General features: G+C 40.7%; 2 protein-coding genes across 2 annotated transcripts in view; both read right to left on the reverse strand.

Annotated features, from left to right (window-relative positions):
* The window catches only part of CMKLR2 (chemerin chemokine-like receptor 2), a 50,228-nt gene that overhangs the window by 23,203 nt on the left and 8,024 nt on the right, over positions 1-19,001 (reverse strand). The window lies entirely within an intron of this gene.
* On the reverse strand, positions 2,315-2,866 carry LOC112395255 (DBIRD complex subunit ZNF326-like). Its single transcript, XM_024738361.1, has one exon. It carries the CDS (start codon positions 2,841-2,843, stop codon positions 2,631-2,633), a length of 213 nt encoding a protein of 70 aa, XP_024594129.1. The 5' UTR covers positions 2,844-2,866; the 3' UTR covers positions 2,315-2,630.

The raw sequence follows: 19,001 nt of genomic DNA on the forward strand, positions 1-19,001 counted from the left end.
GGTGAGAGCTTAGGGCCTTTTCGGGTCTTTCTTGTCAATGCACAGAGCCCTGGGCATGTGCACCACCCTATACATGCACGTGGCCTTCTTGATTCAGAAGCTTCCCAAAGCCCCTCTGTATGTCTCATTCTGTTTTTAATTTTTTGTTAGTCTAATGTTTTCCCCCAACTGGTATCCATCACCTCAGACAGCTGCAAGGTTAAGTAATTGCCTGTAATTGTTTTCGACAAATGTTTATGGGGAAAAAGTTTTTCACACTTAATGAGTTCTGAGTTAAATCAGTCTTGCAAGTGGGATTTTCCAGGGAACAAACAGGTCATGTAATAAGTCTCTGGGGATGAAGCTTTGAAGGAGCTCCAGCCCCTTTCTGTTCCTTCCAGTGGCTGTCGGGCTGCTGGTCTTCACCATGAATGCAGGCTGTTGGTTTTCAAGGATATCACAAAGCAGGAGAGTCCGAGATGGGACTAGGGCAAGTGAAAAATGCCACAGAGCTCATTGCTTTTACTGAGATTGAACAGTTTTTTCCCCTCCTTCTCCTCCTCCTCCTTCTTTTTAAACACTCCCTGGATTGTTGCAAGCCTTTGGGAAATTTCCAGAGTTCTGAAACATTTGATTCTGACCATTAGCCAGTTTCTTGTTACTTCTGTGGAAGAGAGAATTTTCTGAGGTCCTTACTCCACTATTTTTGCTGATGTCACCTCGATAGGGAGTTTGAACTGGCATACTCTGTGTGTCTGGAAACCACTTGGCCCAAATAGCATGGTGTTCTTTTAAAAATTAGGCTTATGGGGCTTCCCTGGTGGCGCAGTGGTTGAGAGTCCGCCTGCCGATGCAGGGGACACGGGTTCGTGCCCCGGTCCGGGAAGATCCCACATGCCGCGGAGCGGCTAGGCCCATGAGTCATGGCCGCTGAGCCTGCGCTCCGCAACGGGGAGGGGCCACAACAGTGAGAGGCCCGCATACCACAAAAAAAAAAAAAAAAAATTAGGCTTATGAAATCTAGGAGGAATGTAGACTACTTAATAGTTAAATTCCTATGGAAAAATGTGTATTTTCCCACCATTTCCTTCTCCTTCTTAAGCTTGATTTAGCCCTAGAGACTATAAAAGTGAATGAATAAATAAATGAATTAATCAGTTAAATTCATGACTCATCAAAGGGTCCAGGACAGGGACTTAAACATAACGGACACTCAAGGAATAGTGCTGAGGCAAAATGGATTGGCTCAAAATAGGCAAAATTGACCTGTTCTCTATTATATCTTATCCTATTCATAACATTAAATATTTGGATTTATATTTATCCCACATAAAATTGTACACTTTTTATATTGAAGATTTCCCACTTCCTTTAGTTTTTATGGGATATATATATCTTAGTTCGGGTAAAAAATAAGTCCTATAATATAGATTTTTGGTTTTTTTTTTTAAACTTACAACATAGTTTTATAAAGGCCCACAATTACATGAGATAAATGATAACATCTACATAGTTTATGCACGTTACATTTACAATGTAATAGGGCAGGAAGAGATATGGTAAAACATTTAAATGTGTTACATTACTTCAATTATTTACAGATCACTAAATAGAAGGTACTATTTACTTCTGAATCCTAGTAACCATATAAAAATGATTCCTCTTTTCAACTACATTTTTCAAAACATCTATCACGTAAACAAAATTGTTGTATCTATCTTCTTGATTTTTCTCTACTATAAACCATAATGGCACACTTGAAGCAGGAAAAAGAAAAGTAAGCATCATTCGGTCCATCCTTAAGGAATCCAGATCCTTCAATTTATGAAGAAGGACAATACTTTCAAATGTTTCCTAACTAGTTTTACTTATATCTAGTAGGAATCTTTGTGCCTCAAACAGTAGACCCCCCTTGACCTGAAATGTCAACCCTAAAGCCTGTAGGAGTTCAACTAGGTTTAAGCTTTATACAGCATTGACAGTGAAACATAAGTACAATCTAAATTCTATTGCATTAAAATAAGCAAAGGTATCATACTCATGGCTTTAATATAATGTTCCTAGTCTAGAGCACAAGTGTTTCTGGTATAAGCAGTACCTGCCAATAAATAATCTAGACATGATTTAAAGAACACTTTTATTATTACAATATGCTCTTGTAACTTACTCTAAAATTAAAAGAATAACTATTTTAAATGTTTCTTAGAAATTGAATGTTGCTAGACTGGTTCAGTTAAACCCATTCTAGTCAAAGACTGCTTTGCTGCTTTATAGAGTATCCCACAGTAGTAAAGATTTTTGGAGATTCATAACAAAAAGCTTCACAAATAATATTTCCAATAACATTTTTATATCATTTGTTCAGGACATTCTGATTGATAAGCAGTTAAAGGTAAAAGAAGGAAAAAAAATGCTCACTGCTAAAGACAGAAAATCTTACTCTATTATAATGAAATGATAAAGGTTTTCCTGAGATTTTCCTAATGTCTGCCAGTGATGCTGAGATAATTTTTAGAACCATTAACACCTTTCAACATTTAAGGTGATTCTAAATAGCAAAGTTCAAGTAGCGTCACATGCCTAAGGAATAGGAAATTAGAATATCCAGAATCTTACAGTCATCTAAGTATTTGGCCAAGTGATGAAGCAATTTACCTGCTACCCCCACCACCACCACTGTGACTGTCCATGCCATATGACTGGTTTAGGTAGGAGTCTATGGATCTTTGACCCCCACAGGATCCATGGCCATGGTCACGATCCATCCCTCCATAAGATCCGGGGCCATAATCACGATCCATTCCATTAAAGCTCTGATAAGTATTTCTGCAAGCAAAGTGTGTGTAATCGTCCTCGAAGTCCATGGCGGAGGCTCGGGGCCGACGGCCTCGGCAGCGTTGGGCTGGGCTGTGGCGGGAGGCGAGTGCCCGTGACCCGCGGTTACACACAGCCAGTCAACGCGACCAAGAACCTATAATATAGTTTTAACAGTAAATTCTTTCCATTAAAAAAAAGAAGAAAGGAGAAAGGAGGGAGGAGACAGGAAGATATTCTTGTCAGTTGTCAAGGTGGTGGCCACTGACAAATTTTGCAAGTATTTTGACAAACACCTAGCAGAAATAGGCTTATTTTCCTTCAGAAAACTCATAACTAACTCAATTGAAGGATATTAGGTAAAGAAGCCTGTTTGGAAATAATCTGAAAAGATTCTTGTGTCTCATGTCTTTCTTAATTTGTTATAATGAACGAGTCATAATATATTAAGAGGATTAGAGCTGCTTATAATAAGAGCGCTACAGTTAAAGGACTAACAATATAATATAATATGATTATGATATAACATAATATGATGGGATAAGATAATATGATTCTTTCATTTCCTGTTCTCACTAACACATTACAAAAACAACTACGTGGCTTTTTATTTTGCTTTATTTTGTTAGAGAAGATGTGAACGTTAAGTAGAATCTGGCTATGTTTTCACACACAAACACATACGTGCACAAATAATGACAACTCAATTTTATAAAAATGTAATGAAAACGGTATGAAAACCATTTTATATAAAAAAAACAAAACGTTGTGTCTCTTCTCTTTGACTCTCCTTAATTAATAATGGATATAAAAGCAGACCTTTAATTATTATTCTAACAAAGATAGTCCACATCTTTAAAAATTCTTTCATCTGTATTAATACTTAAAATCATCTAAGAAAAAGCAAATGGTATTTTCCTCAGTTCTTGTGACATTATGTCTTATGCCTTTCAAATTTGAAAAAAAAACAAACAAAAACACTCTGAAAAATAGGAAGGTTCTTCAAGACATCACACCCAGTCTCCTTAGAAAGTCTTTGATATGGAAAAACAGAGGGATTGTTCAAGTTTAAAAGAGAAAAGACCAAAAAAAAAAAAAAAGGAATTTAACATGACTATTGAGTAGATACTGATTTTAAAACACTATAAAACATATTTTGAGGATAATAGGGATAATTTGAATATGAATTGAATATCATTAAGATATCTTTTCATTTTCTTAGGTATGTTAATGATATTGTTTTGTACGAGAATCTTCTTTATTATAGGTGCATGCTGAAGTTTTTAGGGCTGAAGTCTACAACTTAACTTTCAAAAGATTCAGAAATATATATATATATAGTCCTGGGATAAACCATAATGGAAAATAATGTAAAAAAAAGAATGTATATATATGTATAATTGAGTCACTTTGCTGTACAGCAGAAATTAACACAGCATTGTAAATCAACATTGTAAATCAAAAGACAAGAAAAGCAATATATATATATATGTACACACACATAGTAGTTGTCCAGCTGGGAATGTAAAATCTGATTTCAATCATGAAATGTGGTAAATGGAAATGCATTGTCCAGATCCCCCTACAAGGACAAACTAACTCCTGGGAGAGCTGTCAAGAGGCCACATCCAACTAATAGCCCTTCAGAGACTGCTGCTACTACACAGAGCCCCTTTGCCCAAGGTCATGCCTTTCTAGGATAGCCAACTGTCAGTGATGATTGAGGTGGAAGTAGAAAGGCCTGGTCACTTTGGACCAATGGGGGATAATCCTGATGGGTCCATTTTAGCTTCAGAGGTCCATTTGGAGTCGGCTCTGTCTGTCAGTCCTACCTTACAGCTCAACTTCTCCCTCTGCCCAGTTGTGTTGTTCCCCCAATGCCCCGCCCCATTCCACATGCAGGTATCGATCCTAAGGGCACAACCTAGTAAATATCTGACCCTTAAATTCTGTCTCAAAGTCTTCTTCTAGGAGAACTGAATCTGCGACACAAGATGGATATCAGACAACCTCTAAATGATGAACATTTTTTTTTAAAGTTCTGTTTTCTTAAAAAATAGCAGTGTCATCAAAAACAAAGAAAAGCTGTGGAAATGTTCTGAATTAAAAGAGGCTAGAGGGCTTCCCTGGTGGCACAGTGGTTAGGAATCCGCCTGTCCCCGGTCGGGGGGACAGGGGTGCGATCCCTAGTCCGGGAGCATCCCACATGCTGCGGAGCAACTAAGTCCGTGCACAAAAACTACTGAGCCTGTGCTCTAGAGCCCTCGAACCACAACTACTGAAGCCCATGAGCCTAGAGCCCGTGCTCTGCGACGAGAAGCCACCGCAACGAGAAGCCCGCACACCACATCGAAGAAGCAGCCCCCCGCTCGCGCCAACTAGAGAAAGCCCGCGCGCAGCAATGAAGACCCAATGCAGCCAAAAATAAATAAGTAAAATAAATAAATTTATAAAATAAAATAAAAGAGACTAGAGAAACGCATGACAACTAAATGAGATATGTGATGTTGGACTGCATCCTGTACTAGAGGAAAATAAAAGACCAAAAAGAACACTGCTGGATCAATTGACAAACTAGAATGTGGATTACAGATGAGATTTAAAAAAGTATTGCATCAAAACTATTACATATAGAATGGATAAACAGCAAGTTCCTTCCCTGTGTATAGCACAGGGAACTATATTCAATATCCTGTGATAAACTATAATGGAAAAGAATATTTAAAAAAAGAATGTATAGGGACTTCCCTGGTGGCACAGTGGTTAAGACTCCATGCTCCCAATGCAGGGGGCCTGGGTTTGATCCCTGGCCAGGGAACTAGATCCCACGTATATGCCGCAACTAAGAGTTCACATGCCACAACTAAGGAGCCTGCTTGCCTCAACTAAGACCCAGCACAACCAAATAAATATTTTTTTTTAAATGTGTATATATGTATAACTGAATCACTTTGCTCTACAGCAGAAATGAACACAACCTTGTAACTCAACTATACTTCAATTAAGAAAAAGTACAGCATCAATTTTAAATTTCCTGTAGTTGGTAAATATACAGTGGTTATGTAGGAAAATGTCCTTGTTCTTAGGAAACAGACACTGAAAAATATAGGGGAAAGGGGGCACATTGTATGCAACTTCCTCTTGAACGGTTCAGAAAACGTAGATACACACATACATAGAATATAGTAAAAGAAAATGGGGCAGGGAATTCCCTGGTGGTCCAGTGGTTAGGACTCCGCACTCTCACTGCCCAGGGCCCAGGTTCAATCACAGGTTGGCCAAAAAAAAAAGCAAATGGGGCAAGAGTTTAAAAATTGGTGAATCTAGGTAAAGGGGGTGTGAGAGGATTCTTCTTATTTTTCTTGCAACTTTTCTGTAGGCCTGAAATTATTTTCAAATAAAAAATTAAATATATGTACGTATATATGTACATATAAATATAAATAATAATAGATCAACCAGCTGTAGCAAAATGTTAACAATTGATTTATGTTATAAGTATATAGTTGTTCTCTGACCTATTCTTTGGACTTCTCTGAATGTTAAAAATTTTTCATAATGAAAATTTGGAAAGAAAATACAGGCCAGGATGTTTGCTGTGGCTTACCTCTTTAAGGCTTGCAAGATTATACCTTTAGGGCTTCCCTGGTGGCATGGTTAAGAATCCGCCTGCCAATGCAGGGGACACGGGTTCAAGCCCTTGTCCGGGAAGATTCCACATGCCGCGGAGCAACTAAGCCTGTGCACCACAACTACTGAGCCTGCGCTCTGCAACTACTGAAGCCCAAGTGCCTAGAGCCCGTGCTCTGCAACAAGAGAAGCCACCATAATGAGAAGTCCGTGCACCTCAACAAAGAGTAGCCCCCGCTCGCCGCAACTAGAGAAAGCCCGTGGGCAACAACGAAGAACCAACACAGCCAAAAATAAAATAAAGAAAATAAATAAAAATTAAAAAAAAAATAAAGATTATGCCTTTATTTCAGGTTGCTGCCACGAGTTTTTGGTCACTCTATTTGTGATTAACTTAGAGAACACAGATTAGCATACCAATTAGACTCTTAAAATTTCCCCCTCTATAAAGTAGAACTCTGTAAATCATTAACTATTTACCTCCTCACTCTAAGAAACCCTGTTAGATATACAGTATAAACTCTGAGTACCAAAACTTTGTCTTCTTTTATTCTCTACTATGTCCTTAGTTGCTAGATAAAGTCCTAGAACATGGAATATGTTCTGTAAATACCTGTTAAAGGAACAAGTGAGGAAGATCTAAAATAACTATGATTTTGGTATGGATGAATAATTTTACCTACCAAACTATCAAATCAACTCTTTTACCTACCAAATCAACTCCTATCATTATGGCCAAAATTAAATTTGGTTTTACTGTTTTTGCTTACTTTCTCTTTCTTACTACAAGTTGGGAGAATCAGAATTTTGTAATTATTTCAGCAAACAAGTAGTTAATCAGGGTGAAGCTGAGCCGGGAAGTAGTTTGAAGTAGTGCTTCTGGGTGGGTTCCTGGGGGAAGCAGCAGAGAGCCTTTTGAATGCAAACCCATTAGGGTGCTCAGGTGCAGGGTGACCTTGAGGAAAGAGGTGCAATGGTAGCTAAGGGCTTAGGAGGGGAGGACCCACCACACAGGATTGAGCTGACTTGAAACAGGAGAACCAATGCTCCACTACATGTGGAGGATTGAAGTCAGGAGGCTCTATGAAGCCGCACGTCAGAGAATATAGCCCATTTATTAGCAAATTGTCAGTACTCACTCAGTGAGACTGGAAATGAATAAAGCTGCAGGAGACAGAGTAGCCAGGAATCAGAATGCAGAAATTAGCACTGGAGCAGGAACCAAGAGGAAACTAAACCGATGTGGAAATAGGGCACAGCAGCTGGAGGCATCAGTTTTGTCCTGTTTGGATGTTTCCCCACATGGGCCTGGGCAGAAGTGTTAACCATGCAACAAGAGCCTTCCCATGATCATGACCTCCTGACAAACCACTGGGGCTGACGGTGCTTGTGGCTAACTGGGGCTAAAGTGTCCCTCTGAGGCACACACTGCTGTTGTTTTAGGGCACCCTTTATATTCTGCTTTACTATCCTTACTGTTTCTACTTCCAGCTCAGAATCAGAGAAAGTAGAGCAAAGTATCACCAAGAGCCTGCAATTTTTCATCTTTATCCTCCCATCCAGAGCCCACCTTCTCATCTGCAAATCTAGAAAGCTGTTTTCTCCCTAGGCAACTTTTATTCAAAATAATTTGTTTAAAGTTACAATTATTTTGCATTGAATAATTTAAAATTATCTTTTAAACTAACAGATCAGCAAATTATCGGAAATGTTTTCAAAGTGACGTCTTATCATACTGCTTAAAAAGGACCACACTCCTCCATTTCTTGACACACTGAGGTGGAATATTGGAAGTAAAATCAGTACAGTGGTCTTAATACAGAGGTACGCTGTCAGACATGACTTATGATACTTAGGCATCCCGAAAAATATGGTTTATGGTTGGGTTTTATTTCAGGTTCTCTCTGCTTGTCATTGTCTTCGTCTATTTTGCAATCGTGCAATAGCCTCATCCAGAGAAATACAAAGGAATTGTGTCTAATGGAATGCAATCAGTTATTGCCCTGTAAATATCGACCAGTTCTGCCAGTTTTGTAACTGTTTATAAATCCATTTCAACATTCCTGATGGTCTACACATTTGTGAGACTGTGAATTCTTTTTACCCATTGTAACATCTTCTTTTTTTTTTTTTTTTTTTTTTTTGCGGTTACACAGGCCTCTCACTGCTGTGGCCTCTCCCGTGGCGGAGCACAGGACGCGCAGGCTCAGCGGCCATGGCTCACGGGCCCAGCCGCTCCGCGGCACGCGGGATCCTCCCGGACCGGGGCACGAACCCGCGTCCCCTGCATCGGCAGGCGGACTCTCAACCACTGCGCCACCGGGGAAGCCCCCCATTGTAACATCTTAACTGATTCTATCATTAATAGAGTTAAATAAAACCTTTGAAACAGGTTAACTTTATATTTGTGAGTCATGATTTACCTGTTTTGAAAAAAATGGTCTTTTAAGAGGCCTTTAGTCTAAAAGTATTAGTCTGACCTTAGGAGGACAAATGAGTAGGGAGAGGTGGGTAGGGATGTGAAGGTTTTTTAAAAAGTGTACATGAAGTTTTTTTCTGGCCCACTCAATTTCCAAAACCTAAATTTACCTTCCACTCCTAGGATGGTGATGGAACTGAGCATCGGGACAGGGGGAAGCACTCATTTAGGAGAAAGGGGTGGGGTAGGGCTGGGGGCTTGGTTTAAGTGCAATACCAGGCAAGCAGGGAAGGGCTGAAGGAGAGAGAATTCAGATACCCCCCCCACATTTGTATTGCTGAGGCAAATTCCTTCTTTAGGGATCCCAGCCTCTTTTCCCTGCATCCTTCATTCCTATCTGCTCTCTTTAAGGCCATATGTTAAAGCCAGGCCCTTGATATGACTGCTGGAAGATTAATACAATTGTTTGACACAGCCAGGATATTAGCACAGCATTCAAATATGTGCAGCTTTCCTTTTATCTCTCTCTCTCTTTTATTTTTTTTGCAGTCAGACTGAGGCCTCTTAATCCCTTCAGCTGCTACTCAGAGGAAGGGAGTCAAGCCAGTGTTCTAGCCACACCAAACTCCAAAATAATTGGTTAGATATGGCACTTTGCCTGATCAGCGCTGCAGCTGGAGAACACAGAATGCCTTCCTTGGCCTGAGGATGGATACACTGTCTGCCTCACCGAAGAGGGATGAAGAGAAGTCCCAGTACTATCTGATCGGCTCCTGCCCTTGCCTCAGCTCTCCCTTGGGATAACAAAACCCATCAGGGTGTTTATGCAGAGTGGACTTTTATTTCTACATTCCCTTCTCCAGTCCTCCCGGTCTGTCTTCTTTCTCTTCTGTCCCCTTGGTTAAACTTCCCTCTTCCCTACCAGTCCCTCCTCACCACATGCTTCGATGTAATCCAGAAACAATTACCAACCTTTCTGGGCAGTATTTTATGGTGGTTAAGAATGAGAGCCCTGGGGTCAGACAGGCCTCGGTTTCTAACTGCAGTGCCACTTAGCACCTACCTGTGTGGCCTTGGGAAGTCAGTCAAAAGCTCTAACCATCAGTTTTTCCATCTGTAAAAATGATACAGGGACAATAATATCTACTTTATCGGGCAGCTGTGAAGAGGAAATGAGGCAATGGAGTGAAGCTCAGTGTTGGACACAGTCATCTGTTATGACTGTAACCTTCTTCTCAGTTTCCAGTCTCCTATTTCCTATTTTCCCTCTGTTTCTAGTGTACTTCTATTTCCTATTTTCTTTACTTTTTTTTTTTTTTTTTGCGGTACGCGGGCCTCAGCTCCGGATGCACAGGGCCCAGCCGCTCCGCGGCATGTGGGATCCCCCCGGACCGGGGCACGAACCCGTGCCCCCTGCATCGGCAGGCAGACTCCCAACCAGGGAAGCCCAATTTCCTATTTTCTTATTTGTAGGTAGTACTTCACATTTTTCCCCTCAGTCCAACATAGATACTGATGAGGTTCAAGACATGCTATCCCCAAATATGACACCTTGGCATATGGAACAGTTTTTTTTTTTCATTTTTTATTTTATTTAATTTATTTTTGGCTGCACTGGGCTTTCATTGCTGTGCGCGGGTTTTTCTCTAGTTGCGGCGAGCGGGGGCTACTCTTCTTTGCGTGCGCGGGCCTCTCATTGTGGTGACTTTTCTTGTTGCGGAGCACGGGCTCTAGGTGTGTGGGCTTCAGTAGTTGTGGCTCATGGCCTCAGTAGTTGTGGCTCACGGGCTTAGTTGCACCGAGGCATGTGGGATCTTCCAGGACCAGGGCTTGAACCCGTGTCCCCTGTATTGGCAGGCGGATTCTTAACCACTGCGCCACCAGGGAAGCCCTGGAATAGTTTAAACTGAAGAAATATGAGAAACAAAAGGTACAGGAAGGATTTCTGACCTTCCCCTGAGTCAGGACATGAGATCCTCATGTGAGACGTGCCCTCTCCATACCCTTAGGAAAGGAGCATCTTTATCTCCAAAGAAGGAGGGATGCTGAGAGGAATCTGAATGAACAGGCCTTGCTAAGTTTCCCCCAATTTACCACCCTTAGCACATACCCCTTTTGTCCTATCACATTTCTTGATGACTCTCCACTTTTCATGAAACCTAGTACACATAAAAATACTCAGGTGGTGCAGTGGTTGAGAGTCTGCCTGCCGATGCAGGGGACACGGGTTCGTGCCGCAGTCCGGGAGGATCCCACATGCTGCGGAGCGGCTGGGCCCGTGGGCCATGGCCACTGGGCCTGTGCGTCTGGAGTCTGTGCTCCGCGACGGGAGAGGCCACGGCAGTGAGAGGCCCGCGTACCACAAAAAACAAAACAAAAAAACCCAAAAAATCTCAGGTTTAACTATTTCCTCGGGTCTTTATTTTCTTATGAAAGCTCCCATGTCATGTAAAACTTTTATTTAAAAATGTGTATGCCTTGCCCCTGTTAACCTGTCTTTTGTTATAAGTGCCCCAGCTGAGACTTTAGAAGAGGAAGAAATGATATTTTTTTCCTCCCCTACATTAGCAAATCAATGACAGTGGTCACATGTACCGTATTTTTTTATTACAAGCAATTTCAGTTTCTTCATCTGTGATCTGCGGAGAAACACCATCAGTAAACCATTGTAAGGCTGTTGTAAGAATTAAACAAGATAATGTATATAAGTGCCTAGCGCAGTGCCTGGCTCCTAGTAAGAGCTCAGGAACTGTGTTATATCTTACTTTATTAATCCTTTCATTAGGGTGTATTATGAAATAATTCACATAACTAACATAATGCTTTGTTGAAAAGTAGGGAATTCTTGGGCTTGCAGCTAGTTTAATGATCACTGGCTCTAATCAGAGAGCTCGTTTGATGATATTATTTGTAATTAGTTTAGATATCATTTTGGACTTATGTTTCATCCTAAAAGAAAACATTAGCTGAAAGATACCACTCTGAGCAACAAAATAATGGTTTCCTACTCTTACAGTAAAGCTACATTATGCTCATTCCTTCCTTTCCAAAGGGGGACATTTTGACCCTGTGATAATGTTTTACTTAAAGGAGTTTATTTTATTTTACATCAAATGATTCATGTAGATGAGTTCATTTCTTGTGATGAAGATGGAAACGAAGTAGCTGAGCTTCTTGCTGTAATCTCACTGACTTGCTGTAATCCAGCTAGAAAATACAACAATTGTCTGGCTCAGAAAAAAAAAAACACAAAAAACGAGCTTTCCCAAAGAAATTCTGTTTGGGCATTCTCTTCAGTTTGATGAATGAGTTGTTTACTGAGCTTGAGAAAGTGTAAAAAGGAAGAAATGGCCTTTTAAAAAAAAATTTACTTATTTGTTTTTGGCTGCTTTGGGTATTCACTGCTGTGCACGGGCTTTCTCTAGTTGCAGCGAGTGGGGGCTACTCTTCGTTGAGGTGCACAGGCTTCTCATTGCGGTGGCTTCTCTTGTTGTGGAGCACGGGCTCTAGGCACGCGGGCTTCAGTAGTTGTGGCTCGCGGGCTTCAGTAGTTGTGGCTCGCGGGCTCTAGAGCGCAGGCTCAGTAGTTGTGGCGCATGGGCTTAGTTGCTCTGCGGTATGTGGGATCTTCCTGGACTAGGGCTCGAACCTATGTCCCCTGCATTGGCAGGTGGATTCTTAAATACTGCGCCACCAGGGAAGTCCTGAAATGGTCATTTTCAAGAAAATTATTGAAGTGCACTCAGTGAATTTGAGCAGATTGCATTTGACGTGGCTTGAAAATAGACGTAGTTTTTAACAAATCAAGCTTTTGTTTAATTAAGACTGAAATAAAATGAGTGAATATTCTTGTAAATAATCTAATAAAACGTTAAAATGAAGAGACACTCTCCACAGTCATCTCCATGCCTGCCCGTGTTCTGGGGGATAGAATACATTTCTGAGGAAATCTGAGAATACCACTTTTATACTGTGTTTGGTATATTATAATTCCTCTTAAGAGATAAAAAGTTTTAGGTGTGTGCTGAAGTTCCCCCTTCCTTATTCAATCTCTCAAAAACCAAAAAGCAAACCAAGGAGAAACGCTATGCTTATACATGAAATATCATTCCAGAGCAAGGCATCTCTCCCAGACAAGGAAGGAAGAATTTAGTCATTTTACTATCTTCTAAGTTTTTCCATCTTCTTGGTTGGTGCATGTAAAGAACTGAATTAAGTACATTGTGTGTGTGAGTGTGTTGATAATGATAAAATCACCCCAGAGGTGAATGGTTTTATTTTGAATAGAGTTAATGAAATGAAAGCCCATATGGGGCAGAATGACAATCAAACAGAAGGGTCATGTTTAGTATTATCTATACAGTTGGGTAATAGAATAAACAATTTGTTTACACTTAGTATTTCCCATAAAGTAACCAAACAATTGATTTGAATAAGCTCTTATTTCCTGAACTTGCTGATGGTTTGGTATTAAGGAGAAAACCACCATTTCTTCTAAAGGGTAAGCTGTGTTTTTAGATATTACTTTCCTAATGAATTCTTGCCTGATCTCTACAAGCCTATCCCCCAACTTATTTCAGGGTCCCTGCTCTACACTCTTCACACAGAATTTTTAGTTATATATTTGAATGCTTATTTGATGAATGTCTCTCCTCCACCAGAATGTAGTTTTGCTTACCTTATACTCCCAGAACCTAGCACAGTGCCAGGCAGAGAATAGAGCTCAATAATATTTATTGACTAGAAGAACAGCTATTCAGTGGGTTTTGATAAAAGGCATTCATGCTCACGGGCATCGCAGCAACTATCATTTATTTATATTTGTCTGAGAAGGCCAAGGTGAGTTTGAGAAGGAAATTTAAGCTCTTAATTACCATCAAATCCATTAGGTCTTGTTCTCAGTTCCTTGTCTTATTAAAGGTGTTAAAAGAATGTTGAATCCCACTCCTTAGAGATGTATTAAATCTGTCTGGCCAATTAATTAGACCAGGACTTTTTTTTTTTTTTTTTTGCGGTACACAGGCCTCTCACTCTTGTGGCCTCTCCCATTGCGGAGCACAGGCTCCGGACGCACAGGCTCAGCGGCCATGGCTCACGGGCTTAGTGGCTCCGCGGCATGTGGGATCTTCCCAGACCGGGGCATGAACCTGTGTCCCTTGCATCGGCAGGCAGACTCTCAACCACTGCGCCACCAGGGAAGCCCCAGACCAGGACTTTTAAATGACAACAGGTCCCACTTACAGGGAAAGATGATGAAGTTTTTCTCTAAACTATTATCAGGAGCAAATTACTTCACTATAAACCAGTTGTCTAATAATGTATTACTTATAATTAAGGCCAGTTTACCTAATACATGAGGAAGCAAATACCAAGCACACCTAAGTATATAATACCTTTTAACACATTACAGTAATACGGTAACATCTCCTGAGTACTTGTTAAGTACGCTACAGTGCTAAGCAACTTTACATGTATTTTCACATTTCATTTTCACAACAACCCTGTGAGGTACTATTATTATTTCTATAAGGCGAAGAGAGGTTGGGCAGTTAGCAAAAGTGGTGAAGCCCAGGCAAGACTTCTGGGTCTGTCTGACTTCAGGGACTTCCTTCTTAATCCTTGTACACAACGTCTCTGTAGTAATCATCTGTTAATGTGTTCATCTCCCTTGCTTAACGTGACAGCCTCAAGGGCAAGGTCTAAGTTTTACTCATCCTTGTATCTCAAGTACAGAATAGAGTGCAGGAAACATAATAGGTGCTCAATAAAAGTTTAGTGAATGAAAGAGGAAGTACTTTCTTTTTTTGTTTTTTTTTTTGCGGTACTCGGGCCTCTCACTGTTGTGGCCTCTCCCGTTGCGGAGCACAGGCTCCAGACACGCAGGCTCAGTGGTCATGGCTCACGGGCCCAGCTGCTCCGAGGCATGTGGAATCCTCCCGGACCGGGTCACAAACCCGTGTCCCCTGCATCAGCAGGCGGACTCTCAACCACTGCGCCACCAGGGAAGCCCCAGGAAGTACTTTCTCATCCTCAAAACTATAGTATGTTTAGTATAGTTTTAGTGTCAAACATAGTTAACTATATAATGTGAATAAATAAAATACACAAATCAAACAAATACTTATGTAATAAAACAAATAATATATGAATATATCTTACTGTTTTTGTTAAATTAGTAATCCATATTTTATGTTGAAGCATACGACATTGTCAAGGTCAAAAAACAGCATTTTTATATGGTATAACTTCATAAAAAAAAAAACCTATGTCAACTCTTAGCTACATAATTAAGCAGAATGCTCCATTACCAGATGTTTTCCACTGAAACAGAGGTTTATCATTATAAACTGCCAAAGAGAAAGTTTTATGAAAAATTAAGGGTGTCATATCTATAAGCACTTTCTTCTAGGTCTAATGATCTAATTTCATATACAAATTATTTTTCATGCCCTTAGGTCCTAATGAAAATTAACCCAGCACATATTACACTTGGCTTTGATTCTCTCTTTTCTAAGCTGCCAGGTTGCATACCTCCTTGCAGAAGTCCTTCTTCATGAAGTTCTCCCTTTTTAGTATTAACTCTGCCTTTATCCCAAGCCCTGATGCACCCCCTAGTGTTCCTCAAACACTTCTATAATTATTGTATCTGTTTATAATGATCACTTTTTGTTGAATGCTGGGGTCTGTTATACGCGATTGTGTAAAGCATTTATAATGGAGGAACTATACTGAAAGGGAGCAGAATATGCCACCCCCAAATATGCCACTTTGGCATATTAATATTTTGAATTAAAATTACTTGAGAAACAGTTGGTACAAGAAGGACATTCTGACCCTCCTTTGTCCTCCTGAAAGCAGAAAATAAAGTTCCTATGTGAAAGGTACCCTCCCAGTATCAGGAGGGTAGAAGATATCCTTATCACCAGAAATAGGGAATTTAGGGCCAAGAAGGCAGTATAAACAAATGTTACTTCTTCACTAATTTACTACCCCAAACCCAAACTTCTTTGTACTGTCAATTCTTCACAAATTTGTTGTTTCTTTGTCTAAAAGGTATGAAATCTGCCTGCCTTGGTTACTTCTTTGAATCTCTTATTATATGGACTCCCGTACACATGACATTAAATTTTTCTCCTGTTAACCAGTTTGATGCTAATTTAATTATTACACCAGCCAAAGAAATTAGAAGGGAAGAAGGGAAAAGTTTTCCACCCCTACAATACCCAACTGATTTGGTTATTATACTAAGTGACTGGCTGGTTGACCATGGACTGTTCTTAAATAACTTTTTTGTTTCTTGCATAAAAAGAAACACAAAATTAGAACTTCAGAGAGTAACCCTTGAGGGCTTTCAAAGCACACAGCGAACCTTTGCTTCTGCATGATTCCTGAGTGAAGACTATGACCTCTCCTTACTGAATTCTTCATATGCTAAATTTTATGAAATAAATTACTTTCTTGGTTTCACCATGCTTTGAACTTTGCATCTAGTGATTGCATTTTTGTCAGCAGTACCAACAAGGTGTCATGTTTTTGGTGTTCTAACTTAGTCCATCTAACCCCCTGGTGGGCCTGAATTCTTTTTCTACTCTACTTCAGTCTTCAGTTTAAAAGCTACACCCTGGGACTTCCCTGGCGGCGCAGTGGTTAAGAATCCACCTGCCAATGCAGGGGATACTGGTTCAAGCCCTGGTCTGGGAAGATCCCACATGCCGCGGAGCAACTAAGCCTGTGCGCCACAACTACGGAGCCTGGGCTCTAGAGCCTGCGAGCCACAACTACTGAGCCCATGTGCCACAACTACTGAAGCCTGCGCACCTAGAGCCCGTGCTCCGCAACAAGAGAAGCCACTGCAATGAGAAGCCTGCACACCACAACGAAGAGTAGCCCCGGCTTGCCGCAACTAGAGAAAGCCTGCGCGCAGCAACGAAGACCCAATGCAACCAAAAATAAATAAAAATAAATAAATAAAGACTCCGAGCTCCCAATGCAGGGGCCCCCAGTGAGGGGGGCCCAGGTTCAATCCCTGGTCAGGGAACTAGATCCCGCATGCCTCAATAAAGATCCCATGTGCTGCAACTAAAGACCCGGCACAGCCAAATAAATAAATAATTTTTTAAATTAAAAAATACAATTAAAAAAATAAAAACTACACCCCAAGCAAAGTCCACTTGAGAATTTCTTGGTCCTAGTTGGGTTAGCCTGGCTTTGAGTTGCACCTATATTATCTGGCTTGGTTAAATTCTGAAATACTGTATGTATATCAGCAACACTGGTATTACAGGTTTTCAGGACACAATGAGAACCTTCAATGCAGAATTTAATTAGGCATGGATTTCCTAGAGAACAGAAATAACACAGTGAAAACTGTAAAGTGCTATGTAAGTATATTTTTATTGTAACCTGAAAATCTCCCCTGTTGACAGTGGGCACAAATGGGGTAGTATTTAGAATTTTAATTCAGGATTCATTAAGGTGTCCCCATTGGCTGATGTGATATCCACTATGTTTGCCCAATAAAGAGATCATACTTGAGAAGAGTTCACTGAAAAGTATTTCCAGGGCCTCCAGAAGATGCATTACATGTGTCTGTAGACACGTTTGCTCCTCTTGGGTACCACGACTCCATCAGGTGTGCTGCCAGAGTGCTGGCTACTCGCCTTGTCAAAGCTGGCTAGAGACTGGGGATGAAGTGAGGGCAGTGGGCTCAATTCGCTTCCATTATATAGATTTTTTTTTTGTTAGAGGAGACCCAAAATAGGCCTGCTTGTGCCCTGATGTTTTAGTGGAAACAACTCTGCATTTTTCTTTTTTTTTTTTTGCGGTACGCGGGCCTCTCACTGCTGTGGCCTCTCCCGTTGTGGAGCACAGGCTCTGGACGCGCAGGCTCAGCGGCCATGGCTCACGGGCCCACCCGCTCCACAGCATGTGGGATCTTCCCAGGCCGGGGCACGAACCCGCGTCCCCTGCATCGGCAGGCGGACTCTCAACCACTGTGCCACCAGGGGAGCCCAGTTTTAAAACTTTTTAGTTTAATAACTTAATTATGTCTCCCAGGCAGCCCAACTCTAAGCTTACTGAGGGCAAGAACTTTCCATTAAAATCCTTGTGTCCTCTCCTAGCAAATCAGCTGATGGTTCAATATTTGCTTGACTGAATGTGATATGTAAGATGGTTTCTCTTAGTTAAGGATAAACAAACAACTTCCTTCACCACCCCCAAAATGGAAAATAGCAAACCTCCAAAACAAAACAAAACAAACTTCCAAAACAAAACAAAACAAAATTTAAATCATTCAGAAAGCCCTAACATACCTTCTTTATTTGCTGTGATAAATTCCTTTATCACAAGCAAATTCTTTATTTGTGCTCATCCTGCAAAGACTTGCTGTGTGCAGTGTTTCACACACTCGAGTTCACATGGGCTGGTTGATTGTGTTTGCTGAACAAGGGGCCAATGAGACTAAGGTTGGATGGTTGGCTCTTGCCTGGGTCAGTGTGCTTCACACAGAGAGAAACTCTTCCAGAGGCAAAGCCGGCGTCTATTTAACCCCTGCCCTTCTACCTTCTAATGAATCATCTTGCCCATTATATCCATTAGGCTGAAGGTTGGACTTGCAAATAATTTCTAGCAAAAAGTTTGTGCCTGACTTATATTTACTTTGTTCCAACTGACACCAGTTTCTTTAACAATGAAGAGCATTTTTCATCTTATTTGAGTATCTTGGAATAATCAGAACATACTATGATAACTGAAGAATATGAAAACATAGAATCTGAATAAAAGATTTGTCTCACCAAATAATTATTAGGCACCCACTGTATGTGCTAGGAACCCATTATATATATCACACTGAGCAATGACTTAGTAAGCAGAGGTTGAAAAAAGGGGAAGGGGGTGAGATTGGAGTACTGGAAGGAACCTTGCCCGTCAGGTTTATTTAAGAGGAAAGGAAACTGAGGCCCATGAAGTTTTCTCTGCCTCAAGCCATGAAACAAGATAGAGGCATAGTTGGGATTAAACTCTGGGGTGACAGACAGAAGCAAAATAGCAAATATAAAGATATTGTGGAACCACAGATTGGGGGCATGTTTGGAAATTGTCCAATTTAAGATAATGCGTTACTAACCTTCATTTAGCTACTTATGCTTTTTCTATC

This window comes from Neophocaena asiaeorientalis, unplaced genomic scaffold (genome assembly GCF_003031525.2).
Source record: "Neophocaena asiaeorientalis asiaeorientalis breed wild unplaced genomic scaffold, Neophocaena_asiaeorientalis_V1.1 scaffold258, whole genome shotgun sequence".
NCBI lineage: Eukaryota > Metazoa > Chordata > Mammalia > Artiodactyla > Phocoenidae > Neophocaena > Neophocaena asiaeorientalis.